At 42.6% G+C, this 14848-nt stretch overlaps 2 protein-coding genes across 2 annotated transcripts in view; both read left to right on the top strand.

Moving 5' to 3' along the window:
• The window catches only part of LOC140366860 (uncharacterized), a 195683-nt gene that overhangs the window by 70443 nt on the left and 110392 nt on the right, over positions 1–14848 (top strand). The window lies entirely within an intron of this gene.
• LOC140367128 (uncharacterized) overlaps positions 1–14848 on the top strand; it is a 142407-nt gene that overhangs the window by 70457 nt on the left and 57102 nt on the right. The window contains exon 3 of the mRNA XM_072453469.1: positions 7462–7856. Coding sequence (XP_072309570.1) covers positions 7462–7856 — 395 coding nt within the window. The remainder of the gene's footprint in view (positions 1–7461; positions 7857–14848) is intronic.

The raw sequence follows: 14848 nt of genomic DNA, 5'->3' as shown, positions 1-14848 counted from the left end.
AGGATCAGGATCAGCGCTAAAGCTGAAGATTCCTTGGAACCAAAGAACTTGGATGGGCAGAAATAGAAAACAGGCTAAAGGCGCTGGTCCCCTGTTCTCGCCCAATCCAGTAGATGCACGGCTGCCAAGCAACTACAACATTGGAAGTATCAAAGCCTAAAGAATGAAGCCTAAAGAATAAAGCTTGACGGCGGAAGCACCAAACATCAAAGAAGGAGAGGAAGATGAAGAAGAGTCAGCTCTGGAATTAAAGCCGGTCGGAATCTGAAGAATAAAGTCTAACGAAAAGAATAAAGTCTAAAGAATAAAGTCTGGCGGTAATGTAACGCGTCACTTGGATACCAACCGCCATAAAACAACACGTCCCCTTTTACTCAGTACAGGGCTGGGTAAACGTTTATAGAGGTGGGAGGTGTTGGAGACTGAGCCGAGGATGAGGAGCAAGAGGATGTTCTAACGCGCTTTGACTTCATGGGCCTAGAAACACCAAAGTGATGGAAGAAGGACTTCTAAAGGATAAAACGACAAAGACGTCCCATGACCTCATGGGCTTTGTAAAACAACAAAGACGTCCCATGACCTCATGGGCTTTGTACTTCCAAAGCACCGAAACACATCATGACCTCATGGGCTTTGTAACGCCAAAGCAATGGGAGGAGTACTTTTACGGACTACGACAGAGTCTGAGGACTACAACAACAACGTTACACGAAGGCCTATAGAACAACAACTGTCTGAGGAAGAACAAGCCCTGGACTAAAACTGTGAGGAGACCTTGCTCAACACCCGGTCTGGAGAGACGGGAGATGGCGGAGGAGAGTGGATCGGGGATGGAAGACGTTCTGGACGGCGTGGAGGAGCAGCCTTTTCTGCCTGCACGTGCCCGGAAACGTAAAAAGTCCCTTAGCTCGTCCGAGGGTTCTGGGAATGAGCAGCAGGATGAGGCTGATGCTGAAAGAAACACGGTCAGAGGGGTTATCGTAGGTGTCCCTACGGCGACGTCTGTGGATGAAGTTAAGGAGAATTTGACTGGAGTTACGGTGGTGGACGCTAGGCGTTTGAAGGTGACCCGGTTTGGGGTAAGATGTGACAGCTTGTCGGTAATGGTAACACTTGAAGGGAGGTGCCTGCCTAGTAAGGTGTTCATTGGGTGCATGTGCTATAGCGTCAGGCCATATGTTCCGCCGCCCCTGCGTTGCTTTAAGTGCCAGCGCTTTGGGCATATTGCAGCGGTCTGTAGAGGGAAGCAAAGATGTGGTAAATGTGCAGGAGACCACGAGTATGGGAAGTGTGACGTGGGAGCAAAACTGAAGTGCTGTAACTGTGGGGAAGAACATAGCTCTGCCTTCGGGGGATGCAGGTTTAGCAAAAGAGCTGCTGAGGTGCAGAAAATAAAGGTCTCTCAAGGTATATCCTATGCAGATGCAGTCAAGAAAGTTTCAAGTAACGAGTTTAGAGTAAATACAGAGAGGGGAGCCAGCGCTGCTCCCAGCCAGGGCGAAATGAGAAAGGCCAGCGTGGCTCCCAAGAAGTGTGAAAGTTTCAAGAGTGGAGGTCCCAAGTGTGCAGGTTCCAGAATTAATGAGAATACCCTGGTTGTGGATAGAGAGGATTTTGTACTCTTTATGGTGGATGTTGTAAACTGTGCTGCTCAGACTCAAAGCAGAACTGAAAGGATCAGGATCATTGCTAAAGCTGCAGGGAGATTCCTTGGAACAAAGGAGCTTGATTGGGCAGATATAGAAAACAGGCTAAAGGCGCTAAATGGGAGTCGGAGTGATGGGGGTCTGCTTGTGGAGAGTCAGAGTGATCAGAGTGACGAGATGGGGGTGGGGGTGGTCTCCTGTCCTCGTCCAGTCTCGTAGACGCACGGCTACCAAGCAGCGACATCAGTGGAAATATTAAAGCCTATAGAATGAAGCCTAAAGAATAAAGCTGTACGGTGGAAGCACCGAACGTCAAAGAAGGAGAGGAAGATGAAGAAGAGTCTCCCTGGAATAAAGCCGGTCGGTCTCTGAAACAACTATTCTACAACAAGTCACAAAGACATATCATAACCTCATGGGCTTTGTAGCACCAAAGCAATGGAAGGAGTACTTTTACGGACTACGACAGAGTCTGAGGACTACGACAAAGTCTGAGGAATAAAGTCTGGCGGTAATGCAACACTTGGATGCCAACCGCCATAAAACAACAACAACAACAACAACAACAACAACAACCGAACGTCAAAGAGGGAGAGGAAGATGAAGAAGAGTCTCCCTGGAATAAAGCCGGTCACAAAGACATATCATGACCTCATGGGCTTTGTAACACCAAAGCAATGGAAGGAGTACTTTTACGGACTACGACAGTCTGAGGACTACGAAAAGTCTGAGGAATAAAGTCTGGCGGTAATGCAACAATTGGATGCCAACCGCCATAAAACAACAACAACAACAACAACCCAGTACAAGCCTCGAAGCCTCGGCTTCAAATGACCAATCACTACTCAATACAGCCGAAGGTAAGTGGAGAATGACATTATATTTGTACAGGAATGTGTTTCATTCACTTATATCCAGCGTTTAGGCCAACGTTTTAACTTGTTTGTGACGTTAGCTAGTCGGCTAACGCTGCAAACCTAAAACAACAACGCAAATGAAATGAAAATTCTTTTTATGGATGTGAAGTGAATTACTGAGAGTGTGTTTCTACTATTATTTATACTTATATTATTTCTACTTATGAAAGATATACGTGTTTAAACCGTTGTCCCGCCGCAATAAACTACCAAGAAGTAGTAATACGGATTAGTACTGAAAGTAAAAGTAAATAAAATGTAATCAAAGAGGAGAGAAGAGTTGTAGTTGAGTTGATTGTCTCCAGAGGTTCAGTTCCAGGTTGTTTTTCACTCCTTTCTTTCATGTGCTTCAGAGATGAAAAGAAAAAGCATAGCCCCTTATGAAATACACTGAAAAGTAACCAAAAAAAGTCATACCCCCAGCATTAAGAGATGAACTGTTGAATTAAAATAATAAATCATGAGATAGAATAAAATAAACAGAGATAAACCAAAGTGAAAGTAGCTTCACTTCTTTACATTTGATTCAACTCTCATATTAAAAGTCAGTTTTTTAAGTAGTTTTATTGATATAATTTTTTTAAGTCGTGCAAATATCAAATAAATAAAACTATTGCCCTTTATTTATATCATTTGATAATGAGTCATTGTTAATTACATCCCCAATTGGTCTTTTTACATCTTGACAAAAAAATTCACGTTTTAGAAGGTTTGAGTCAAATTTCCATTCTTTCTTTGATATGGATCAACAGGAGAAAAAGTGGGTGGAGCTTGTGAACAATATTGACAGCTTATGAACACAATGAATAGTTTATGCTCGCCACATTTAAAGGCGAGTTTATTTGTAGAGCACATTTCATACACAAGGCAATTCAAAGTGCTTCACAGCAGGAAAATATGCATTCAAATCACAAAGAAATGACAGAAATCATGAAACAGTTTAAGAAATAAAAGAGAAGAGTGCAAAGAAAAATGCTTTCAGTCCTGACTCTGGCATCAGCAGGAGGCCGGTCCATGTTTAGTCCTGACTCTGGAACCAGCAGGAGGCCGGTCCATGTTTAGTCCTGACTCTGGAACCAGCAGGAGGCCGGTCCATGTTTAGTCCTGACTCTGGAACCAGCAGGAGGCCGGTCCATTTTTAGTCCTGACTCTGGCACCAGCAGGAGGCCGGTCCATGTTTAGTCCTGACTCCGGCACCAGCAGGAGGCCGGTCCATGTTTAGTCTTGACTCTGGCACCAGCAGGAGGCCGGTCCATGTTTAGTCCTGACTCTGGCACCAGCAGGAGGCCGGTCCATTTTTAGTCCTGACTCTGGCACCAGCAGGAGGCCGGTCCATTTTTAGTCCTGACTCTAGCACCAGTAGGAGGCCGGTCCATTTTTAGTCCTGATCTTGGCACCAGCAGGAGGCCGTTACAGTCTAATCTACTGGAGACAAACGCATGGATAAGTCTCTCCAAATCGGGTTTGGACACTATATTTGGGATTTTGGCAATATTTTCGAGTCCATTATTACCCTCTTGTAACTTGGTTTGTACGTTTTAGAGAGAGACTCTGGAAGTGACCGCTAACACTTTCTCTTTGTTTCTGTGGGAAAAAGACCATGATTTCAGTCTTGTCTGAGTTCAGCTGGAAAAAGTTGTTTTGCATCCACACACTGATCTGTTGGATACAGTGACAGAGTGAATCTACTGGTCCATATTTACCTGCCGACAGTGAAACATAGATCTGACTCGTCTGTTTCTAAAAGGCGCAATGGACGATTTTTTCGGCGATTTGAGAACGCAGGCGGAAGTGCGCATGCGCACTCCCTCGTGTGGACTGATACTACACACACGTGCGTTTGTTTATTAGCGCGACGGATCGCATCGCGTCTCTCGTCTCCCATAGATTTCCGTCTTTTATGAGTCAACTCGAACTGTCTTTCTCCGTCTTCATTTTGTCCCGTACACTGAGGGAACTATATTATGATAGATTAATGCGCTTAGACACGTGTAACCGTGCTGCTCTCGGGGGACGAGCCACACGCGGCTGCAGGTGAGCGGTAGGTGCGTTTTATGATTGATACGTGGCAGGACTAATCGGCAGTCCACGCCACGAGGAAATAAGACTAAAATTTGGGCCAAAAAAATCGTCCATTCAACCTTTAAGAGGGTCTCATGATCGACAGTGTCAAAAGCAGCACTCAGATCTAACAGAATTAAGACTGAGGCTTTGCCCTTGTCAGTGTTCAGGAGGATGTAATTTGTCACCATGACAACAGCAGTCTCAGTGTTGTGAATAGGTCTAAAACCTGATTGAAAAACATCAAACTAAATAATGTGCAATGACTGAAGCCATTGTGAGTGTCTGCGTTCTTGCGTAAAAGTACAACATGTGTGTAAGAAGTACTGGTAGTACTACTTAAGAAAAAAAAAAAGTCAGATTTAATTGACAACAAATTACATCAAAGCCACGCTAGCGGCGATGATGGCTCGCCACCCGCGCGACCACCTTCCCGCCCGTCTATGTTTTCTGCTGCGTTTTGCGGCATACTAAATGACACTCAGTAATTCACAGTTGATGATTGCGTAGTTAGCGATTCAAATAGTTGTTTGTCCTGACAAATTGCAAGATCGTGCTGAACGCAGACCTGAGCAGGGAGAAAGGGAGAGAGAGCCTCGGTGACCCGGCTGCACCACCACCTCCTTGTACCTCTGTCACCTAGCAACAGAGCATAAATGTTAGCATTAGCAGGAAATGAAGCCTTTTTTGAGAGCGTGTTATGCGAAGACCGTAAGGAATTAAAATTATTGGGGGGAATTTTATTAATTTTCAATGTCTCCAGATGCAAAAAGTGTTATTTTGAGCTTGACTGGACGAAAAACCTAGGACAAGTACGATTTTGAAAAAAAATAAATAAAACGTGGCCACCTCGATTCAACATGGCTGACTTCCTGTTTATCATGCAGCGATGCTGCCACGTGTGTTTACTCGTCAATGGTAGCTCTATCAGTTGGACTGATTTAAAAGGGAGTTGGACTCCAAAAACACATTACCCTTTGTAGCGAGGTGTTTTAAAAAAAAAAAATATTTAGTTAATATTGTTGTATTTCTGTTTCTGTAATTTCTTTGTGATTTGAAATTTGAAATGTGCTCTACAAATAAATTTGCCTTGCCTATCACTGTTCCAAGTTTCATGTGCCTTGGCCAAAGATTAAGAGTTTCATGTTTTTTCTTTTTTGCAATACATAGTGCTTTTTCGACGGGCGTTCTTGCAAGCTCCATTTTATTCAAGTTCGGGCCGAGCCGATCGCGTCAATGTCCCCATGTGTGACTTTTCATCGATGTTCAGGGGGTCAAAAATGCCCGATTTTTGGCATGACCATGAATCATAAGAGACCAGGGAATAACAAAGACTCCTCGCATTCCATTGAATGAACGTTCCATTCCATGGCTCGAGACAATTATTAATTAAGAGTGATTTGTTGTATAAGGATCTGACATTTAGGACAGCAAGTTTCAGACTAGTTTCAGTGGGACTAGGCCTTAACTTTTCACAGGGAATATGAATAATATTTCTCAGATTAGGCAGCCTGAGTCGCATTTTGTTTTCCCATCTGTGTGATGTGACTAAAGAAATAGCACTAGGGGGGGCTATTTATACACAGGGCCCCGGGTTGGTTTGATTTTTAATATGAAAATAAGTCCCGGCAACGCTGAGACCCAGTGCATCCTTTCTCTGGAAGAAACCAAGTGGTCCCATATGATGCAAAATAGACTTTTCAGACCTTTTAACCTTCTTACAGTGCTATTTGTACGTCACATATGTTCGCAAAGTGTTTTGTGATTGATTCCTGCTTTAACTTAAGAACAACATCCCTCCCTTTCCTCGGATGTGCAGACGGACGGGGCCTACCCACATACACACCTCATCCCGCGACACACTTCCCTGTTTCAGCCCCTCCTCCAGGACGCACTCTGTTCCTGTAACACGCCCCCTTCCTTGCGCCTCTGCGCCGAGAGGGAAAGGGAGGAGGTGTTTATTTGCTTGTGGAGGACACAGCACGTGGAAGGTGTTTGGAGTTTATTTCACCTGTTTTTGTTAGACCACGACATTTCACTAAAATCGTAGACGAAAAGCAAATTATTCCCGGGGTCAGCGGAAGCAGACAAGGAGAGGAGGCGGGGAGAGGAGGCGGGGAGAGATTTTCATGTTTGTGAGCAGGTCCAAGATATGGATGATATTTCATAACTATTATGTTATGGGTGTTGTACAAACAGGGAAAATGGCATGATATGGGCTTTTTAAAGGTCCTAATTTTTTTTGCTGAATGTTCCTCTTTCTGTTTGCTTGTTCAGACATTAGTCACTTGCCTGTCACAAGATGGTAATAAAGTTCTCAGGTGTGAACTGTTGCCCTTTTAGTCAACTGACCCAAACTACCATTTTTAGAGCCAATTACTTTCCCAGGAATGTTGTGTATTAGAATTGCAATCCCTGCTGACCAATTTGTGCCATGACAAAAATATATTTTGTCTCCCCAACAGTAAAGTCCTGTTCATTTCATAACTAATATAATAATCATTTCATAATTATTCTTATTCTACCACTCTCAACGGTGATAAGGAACTGACAAAAGTTTAAGTTCTTTATTTAACACTATTATTACTTCATGTCTTCTTTTTTTGTATTCATGTCAGATCTAAAAGTCTATCAGAAGAATGGGGTTTACCTGCGACCAGTGTGGAAAGACATGGAGGTCTGCTTTTGCACTCAAGACACAATACAGAACTCACACAGGAGAAAAGCAATACGAGTGTGACCAGTGTGGAAACTGTATTTCTCAAGCAGATGCTCTCAAGACCCACTCCAGAACTCACACTGGAGAGAAACCTTACAGCTGTGAAGTTTGTGAGAAGGTATTTTCCCAGTCAAGCACCTTAATAAGACACATGAGAGTCCACACTGGAGAGAAACCTTACAGCTGTGATGTTTGCGAGAATACATTTTCAGACTCAAGCAGCTTAATATCACACATGAGAGTCCACACTGGAGAGAAACCTTACAGCTGTGATGTTTGTGAGAAGGCATTTTCCCAGTCAAGCGGCTTAATAAAACACATTAGAGTCCACACTGGAGAGAAACCTTTTAAGTGTGACCAGTGTGAAAAATCTTTTAGAACATCACCTGACCTCTCCAAACATTACCGAGCCCATACAGGAGAAAAACCATACGAGTGTGACCAGTGTGGAAACAGTTTTTCTACAGCAAGTTCCCTCAAGAACCACACCAGAATCCACACTGGAGAGAAACCTTACTGCTGTGATGTTTGTGAGAAGGCATTTTCAGACTCAAGCAGCTTAATATCACACATAAGAATCCACACTGGAGAGAAACCTTACAGCTGTGATGTATGTGAGAAGGCATTTTCCCAGTCAAGCACCTTAATAAGACACATGAGAGTCCACACTGGAGATAAACCTTACAGCTGTAATATTTGTGAGAAGGCATTTTCACAGTCAGGCCACTTAATAAGACACATGAGAGTCCACACTGTTGAAAGGCCTTAGTCTTATCAGATGCATATGTTTTCATATCAAACACCTGCCATGTTTTACGATAAATGAGCTTGTCATCTGGACACTGTTTTTTTTTTAAAAACAGGACGTTTCGACTCATCCAAGCGTCATTATCAAGCTGCGGATCTAGTTTGAGAATGCAGTTATTTATTCTACTCTGAGTAGGCCCCGCCCACCTGGCGGAACCTACTGATGAAGGGTGTTCACAGTTTCACTTGAGATTAAACTTAACTTAAACTTCCATTTCTGTTCAAAGAGGGATTCTCTTTCTGAACACATATGTGTCCAAAGAGACCTTTAAAAGACATGACCTTTTCATCATTCAAGACACTGTTGCAGAAAGCATATCAAAATGTTGAATGGGTGGAAGAACGTTCTCCATCCCCCATGGACCAACAACACTGTCTTCACCACACCCCCCTCCCCCCCTTTGGGTCAACACCTCTGATAAAGAACACAGAGGACACCAAATGGGTCCAAGGACCTGACCCCTGTGGAGAAGTGGAATCGTCCACTGTAACAAATCCTCTTGTTCTGCTGGATGGAAACTTTCTCAGGATTAAGTCCTTAATGACTGTATTTAACATTTAAACTGACTTAACGTTTACTGTGTGATCTAAACTTGTAACTAAATCATGCTTTAGTTTAGTTTGCCTTAAGAACTGTGTTTGAAATATGTTTATGTCATATTTAATGTACTTCCTCATGACCTGCTAATGATGTGTGTTCATTGACATTGTTGCAGTATGTTGTTATGGTTACATGTCATTTTGCTGGTTTAAGTTATATTTGTCCAAATTAGGAATATGTTTGACTGAGAGTACGCCCACTCTAGGCCACACCCCATTCACTCCAAACTAATCCAAAATAATTACAATGAATGATCAGGATCGGGTTTGGCAATTTTATTTTTCTGACTATTCATTGTACATTTTTAATAAAAACATTTTGGCTAAAATATGATTCTTCAAATACTCTGAGGCTTTGTCAATCATTCACTCACCAATGCAAGTTCCTAGTTTCTAATTTTTGTTCACTGACAATGGCAATACAAGATTTTCTGATTCTGTTTTCACACATGTAAATGAATTTTCAAGTTTGACTGTGCGTCCACGTCATCAGGAGTTAAGTTAGTCACATCTTCTTTGATATTAAAATGAAGTTCATGTACAAGCTCCTCCAAATTCCCAACAAGATGTGACAACTGCAAAAAGAGATGCACACATTTCTTGAATACTTTATAAACTAAGTGCTTTAATGTATTAACTTTCACATGTTCATTTATGTATTACTTTAGTGGTTGGCATATATATACTTGGGCCCCTGACAAAACATCACCCCTGGGGTGCGGAAACCTCTGTTCATGTAATATGGTCAGCTGTAAGACAAATGTCAGGGATTAAACCCTTGAGATATGTTCCGCTGTTAGGAAGTGATGGAGTTGTAGCAGTCAACGATAGGCAGAAGGCAGATCTTTTAGCCAGAGCTTTTCAGCTCGTCCACAGTGGTCAAACTTGGGGGATGTAGGGATCAGTAGGAGGAACACAATGTTAGATAATCATCCGTGCAAACTTGAAACTAAACATTGAGAATGTGGACTCATACAAGTACCTGGGTGTTCATCTGAACCACAAACTGGACTGGACTCACAACACAGACTCACTGTACAGGAAGAGCCAGAGTCGGCTCTACCTCCTGAGGAGGCTCACGTCTTCAGGAGTGACAGGGCCACTCCTGAAGACCTACTACGACTCTGTGGTGGCATCAGCTCCTGTAGGTGTGGCCTGCTGAAGCAGCAGCATCACAGAGAGGGAGAGGAAGAAGCTGGACAAAGTCATCAAGAAGTCCAGCTCCGTCCTGGGCTGCGCTCTTGACTCGGTGCAGGAGGTGGGCGACAGAAGGGTCCTGGCTAAACTCACATCTATGCTGGACCATGAGTCCCACCCTCTGCAGGACACTCTGTCCGCTCTGGAGAGCAGCTTCAGTGAGAGGGACTGATCCATCCTCGCTGTGTGAAGGAGACGTTTTGCAGGTCTTTCCTTCTGCTGCTGTCAGACTTTACAACAAACACAGCTAGCCTGAACACATACAATACTGACTGACTTAACCATATGCAATACCGTCATATTCATGTGCAATTACCATCATACTCACACGCAATTAATGTCATATTCATGTGCATATAACTAATGTGAATAAGAGTGTTTACTTTACCATTATTAGTATTATTAGTATTATTTGTCTTATGCCAGCTATTTTTATTATTATTTTATTTTTATCTTTATTTTTATTTTCTTCCCTCCATTCCCTATTAAGATATGAGAGGTCCTCTATTAAGAGTGTTTTTTTTTAAACTTCCTATAAGTTATCTGTCCTTTCCCCCTTTATCTACTTGCGTTGTAACACCAATATTTCCCCATGTGTGGACAATAAAGGCATATCTTATCTTATCTTCTTAATTCTGATCCTATCCATTTGTTTTTCTCCTTGAAAGAGCTGGTGAAGGCGATAAATGGGGGCGGTCCAACTGCTCCAGGAAAAGATGGGCAGATGTATGACATTTTAAAAAAACAAAAAGTAGATGTAACGCAGGACGTTCTTGCATTGATAAACAATGCGTGGGCAGAAGGGTGTGTTCCAGATACTTGGAGGCAGGCTGTGGTTATCCCCATTTTGAAACCAGGACATTTTTTCTCCCCTACAAACAGAGGAAAACTTCAGACGTCAGTCAAATTGTCTTGTTTGGCAAAAATAAACTGAGGGTGATTTGAGTCTGTCGTGTCCTTTTGTTCAAGGACACTGACAGACTGAATGCAGGTACTCTCAGATAGAAAAAGAATGCCTCGCCAGCGTGTGGGCATGCGAACGCTTTGGGAGATATCTGCAGCGCATGGACAGATTTGTATTACAAACTGATCACAAGCCCCTCGTTCCGCTTATAAACACGTACGACCTGGATGAAGCACTGGTTAGGTGTCAGAGACTTCTGATGAAGTTCAACCCAGAAGCTGTTTATGTTCCAGGAAAGCAGCTTGTTGTGGCTGACACTTTGTCTCGTAAACCCCTGCAGGACTGTACTGTGTCAGACACCGAGCAGGAAGTGAAAGCTTATGTTCAGGCAATGATTGAAACAAGGCCAATTACTAAAGACAGACTAAACAAAATAAGAGAGGCCACAAGCAATGATGACATTCTGCAAACAGTGATTTGTTACACAAATTAAGGCTGGCCCTTCCGATTTGTCACGCTTGCTTCACAACCTGCTCAAATATTATACAGTTAGAGCTCTCCTGTCAGAAGTCAGAGGACTTTTAATGCACGATGACCACATTGTTATTCCCCTCTCAATGCAAAAGACTGTACTGTCACAAATACATGCGGGTCATCAGGGACTCACAAAGTGCAGGAAAAGAGATAACATGTCAGGGTGGTGGCCAGGTGTTGGGAAAGACATTGCTGAGCTAGTCGACTCATGTGAGTTTTGCATGAGGAATAAACCAACTCAACGAAAAGAACCACAGATTACCACACCCCAAACGCAAGGTGCTTGGCAGTAAATAGCAGCTGACTGAATATTATTCACGCTACATTGAGATTTCACATTTATCTACCACAAGCAGTTACCGAGTAATTTCAAAACTAAAGTGCATGTTTGCGAGGTGGGGTATTCCACTAGAGCTAGTGACAGATAATGGTGGGACGTACAACTTCCAGCACACGACGTCCAGTCCTCACTACCCACAAGCGAACGGAGCGGCTGAGAGGAGCGTTGCCATCGCCAAGAGAATCCTGCAACAACCAGACCCACAGCTCGCCCTGCTCAACTACAGAGCTACTCCTATCACTGCAACAGGTCACAGCCCAGCTCAGCTCATGCTTGGCCGTGAGATCAGGACCACGGTGCCTGCGTTGCCCCAGCAGCTTTGTCAAACTGCAGTTGATCATAAAGCAGTAAGAGTTAAAGACCAACAGACTAAATCTGCCCACCGCTTCTTCTACTACAGGCGTCATTCAGCCAGGCCTTTGTCAACACTGCAGTCTGGCCAGAGTGTTACAGTGAAGTTGGACGAGGAGAAGGGTTGGAAAACACTAGCAAAAGTCATTGCAACAGCACCAGAGCCCAGATCCTACATTGTCCAAACTGACCAAGGAACTATTTCTCGTAGGAACAGGAGGCAAGTGCCTGAGCCAGCAACCCACGATACAGCAAAAGAGACGAGTGACTGTGACATCACTGAGCCAGGTGCTGTGCCTGCTGCCACTAATGCATCTGTGCACGGTGTTCCTAATATTCCCAGTTCAGGTTCCTCCCCAAAGAGGACCTCCACTGGTCCAGTTATTAAGCCACCTACAAGGTTTAAGGACTATGTTTGAAATTGAAATGTCGTTTGCTGTTTAAAAAACCTTTATTTAAAGTTATTGGAATGTTAAAAAAAATGATCATTGTTTTCAAAAGTTCTGTTGGTGTTTACTAAATGGCACTAAATAACACGGCTTGGACAACATTAGAATTTAGTTGAAAGTTTAATCACAATGATAATTTCTTTTGGGATTGTATACAACAGTTTCCCATGTTCACTTTGCTGTTGGGAATCAGCTAAAGAGGGAGATGTGATGTGATTTAATTTGATCATTACTATGTGTTCCACTAGGAGGCGCTACTGTTTTGTGTTGCAGTCTGTCACTGCTTGATGACGTACGAAGGAGTAACCTTTGACCTAAGATGCACGCTGCTGTCGCTGTTACTGACTTCTGTCTAATCCTCTCAACATTTAAGTCGACTCCAACGGCTCCAACTCAACACAGCCGAAGGTAAGTGGAGAATGACATTGTATTTGTACAGGAATGTGTTTCATTCACTTATATCCAGCGTTTAGGACAACGTTTTAACTTGTTTGTGACGTTAGCTAGTCGGCTAACGCTACAAACCTAGAACAACAACGTAAATGAAAGTCAAACTCTTTTCATCGGCTCGGCTGGATGTGAAGTGAATTACTGAGAGTGTGTTTCTACTATTATTTTATACATTCATTGCTGCTTATGAAAGATACAAGGACGTACAAGAAGTACTAATACGGATTAGCAATGAAAGTAAAAGTAAATAAAATGTAGTCATAGAGGAGAGGTTGTTTTTCACTCCTTTCTTTCATGTGCTTAGTTCCTTATGAAAACACTGAAAAGTAACCAAACAAACTAACACCCTCAGCATCGAGAGATAACCAAGTAACTGTTGAATTGAAACAATAAATCATGAGATAGAATAAAATAAAGTGAGAAAAACCAAAGTGAAAGTATCTTCACTGAGATGAAGCCCATGACACAATTTCTTTACATTTGTTTCAACTCTCCTATTAAAGGTCTGTTTTTTTTAAAGTCGTGCAAATATCAAATAAATAAACCTATTGCCCTTTATTTATATCATTTGATAATGAGTCATCGTTAATTACATCCCCAATTGTTTTTTTTTACATCTTGACAAAAAAGTCACGTTTTAGAAGGTTTGATTCCAATTTCCATTCTTTCTTTGATATGGATCAACAGGAGAAAAAGTGGGTGGAGCTTGTGAACAATATTGACAGCTTATGAACACAATGAATAGTTTATGCTCGCCACATTTAAAGGTCCCATATTGATTTATGTATTTGACAGGGATAAAGCAGTCATACATAGCGACAAAATAAAGTTTATAGCCAGTGCTAATGTTCAACTCTCGTCCCTGGTTGAGCTTTTCTAAATCTCCCACAGATATAAAAGACATTAAAACACTTTTCTATTATTATAAATAAATCGGTGATAAATATAAACATCTGCACAGCTCATTCTTCCTCAATCATGCACTTTCACTCGTGCACTTTCACTCATGCACTTTCATTTGTAATCTTGCTGCTGCATTTTGAACCAGTTGAAAGCTTTTTATGGAGCTTTTAGGCCACGCTGTGAGCAGGAGTTACAGTAGTCTAATCTAGACGTTACAAATGCATGGATACATTTTTCAGCATCGCTTTTAGGCAGGATTCTTCTGATATGATCTATATCACGCAGATGAAAATAGGCTGTTTTACAGGCTTGATTTATATGTGCTTTAAATGAGAGCTCCTTGTCAAATAAGACTCTTTCTTACAGTAGAACTGCAGGGTACACTGACATTGTCCAGTGTGACTATCTGCTCAGATAAAGCATCTCGTAGATGTTTAGGGCCCAGCACAATGACCTCGGTTTTTTCAGGGTTAAGAAGTCTTCCAGGTTTTTATCTCCTTCACACAAGCTCTAAGTCTGTCTACTTGATCGCTCTGATCCGGTTTCATTGATAAATACAGCTGAGTGTCATCTGCATAGCAGTGGAAGTTATTGTCATGCTTTCTGATAATGTTACCTAACGGCAGCATATGAAGAGGAAACAGAACTGGGCCGAGTACTGACCCCTGAGGCACACCGTAAGTTACTTTAGAACAAGGTGAGGAGCTCTGGTTTACATGAACAAACTGGTACCTATCAGATAAATAGGATTTACAGCAGGTGAGGGCGGGGCCTCTGACCCCTACATCACATTCTAACCTCTGCAGTAGAATGTTGTGGTCGACCAGGATTGAGACCAGTCCATCATCAGCAGCTAATAACAAATCATTTGTGACTTTAACTAGTGCAGTTACAGTGCTGTGGTGGGCTCTGAACCCTGCTGTGGTGGGCTCTGAACCCTGCTGTGGTGGGCTCTGAACCCTGCTGTGGT

This window comes from Eucyclogobius newberryi, unplaced genomic scaffold (assembly GCF_026437365.1).
Source record: "Eucyclogobius newberryi isolate DKJ021-1_F unplaced genomic scaffold, fEucNew1.0.hap1 SCAF_2, whole genome shotgun sequence".
In the NCBI taxonomy this organism is placed as follows: domain Eukaryota; kingdom Metazoa; phylum Chordata; class Actinopteri; order Gobiiformes; family Gobiidae; genus Eucyclogobius; species Eucyclogobius newberryi.
This window is presented reverse-complemented; position numbering and strand designations above follow the sequence as displayed.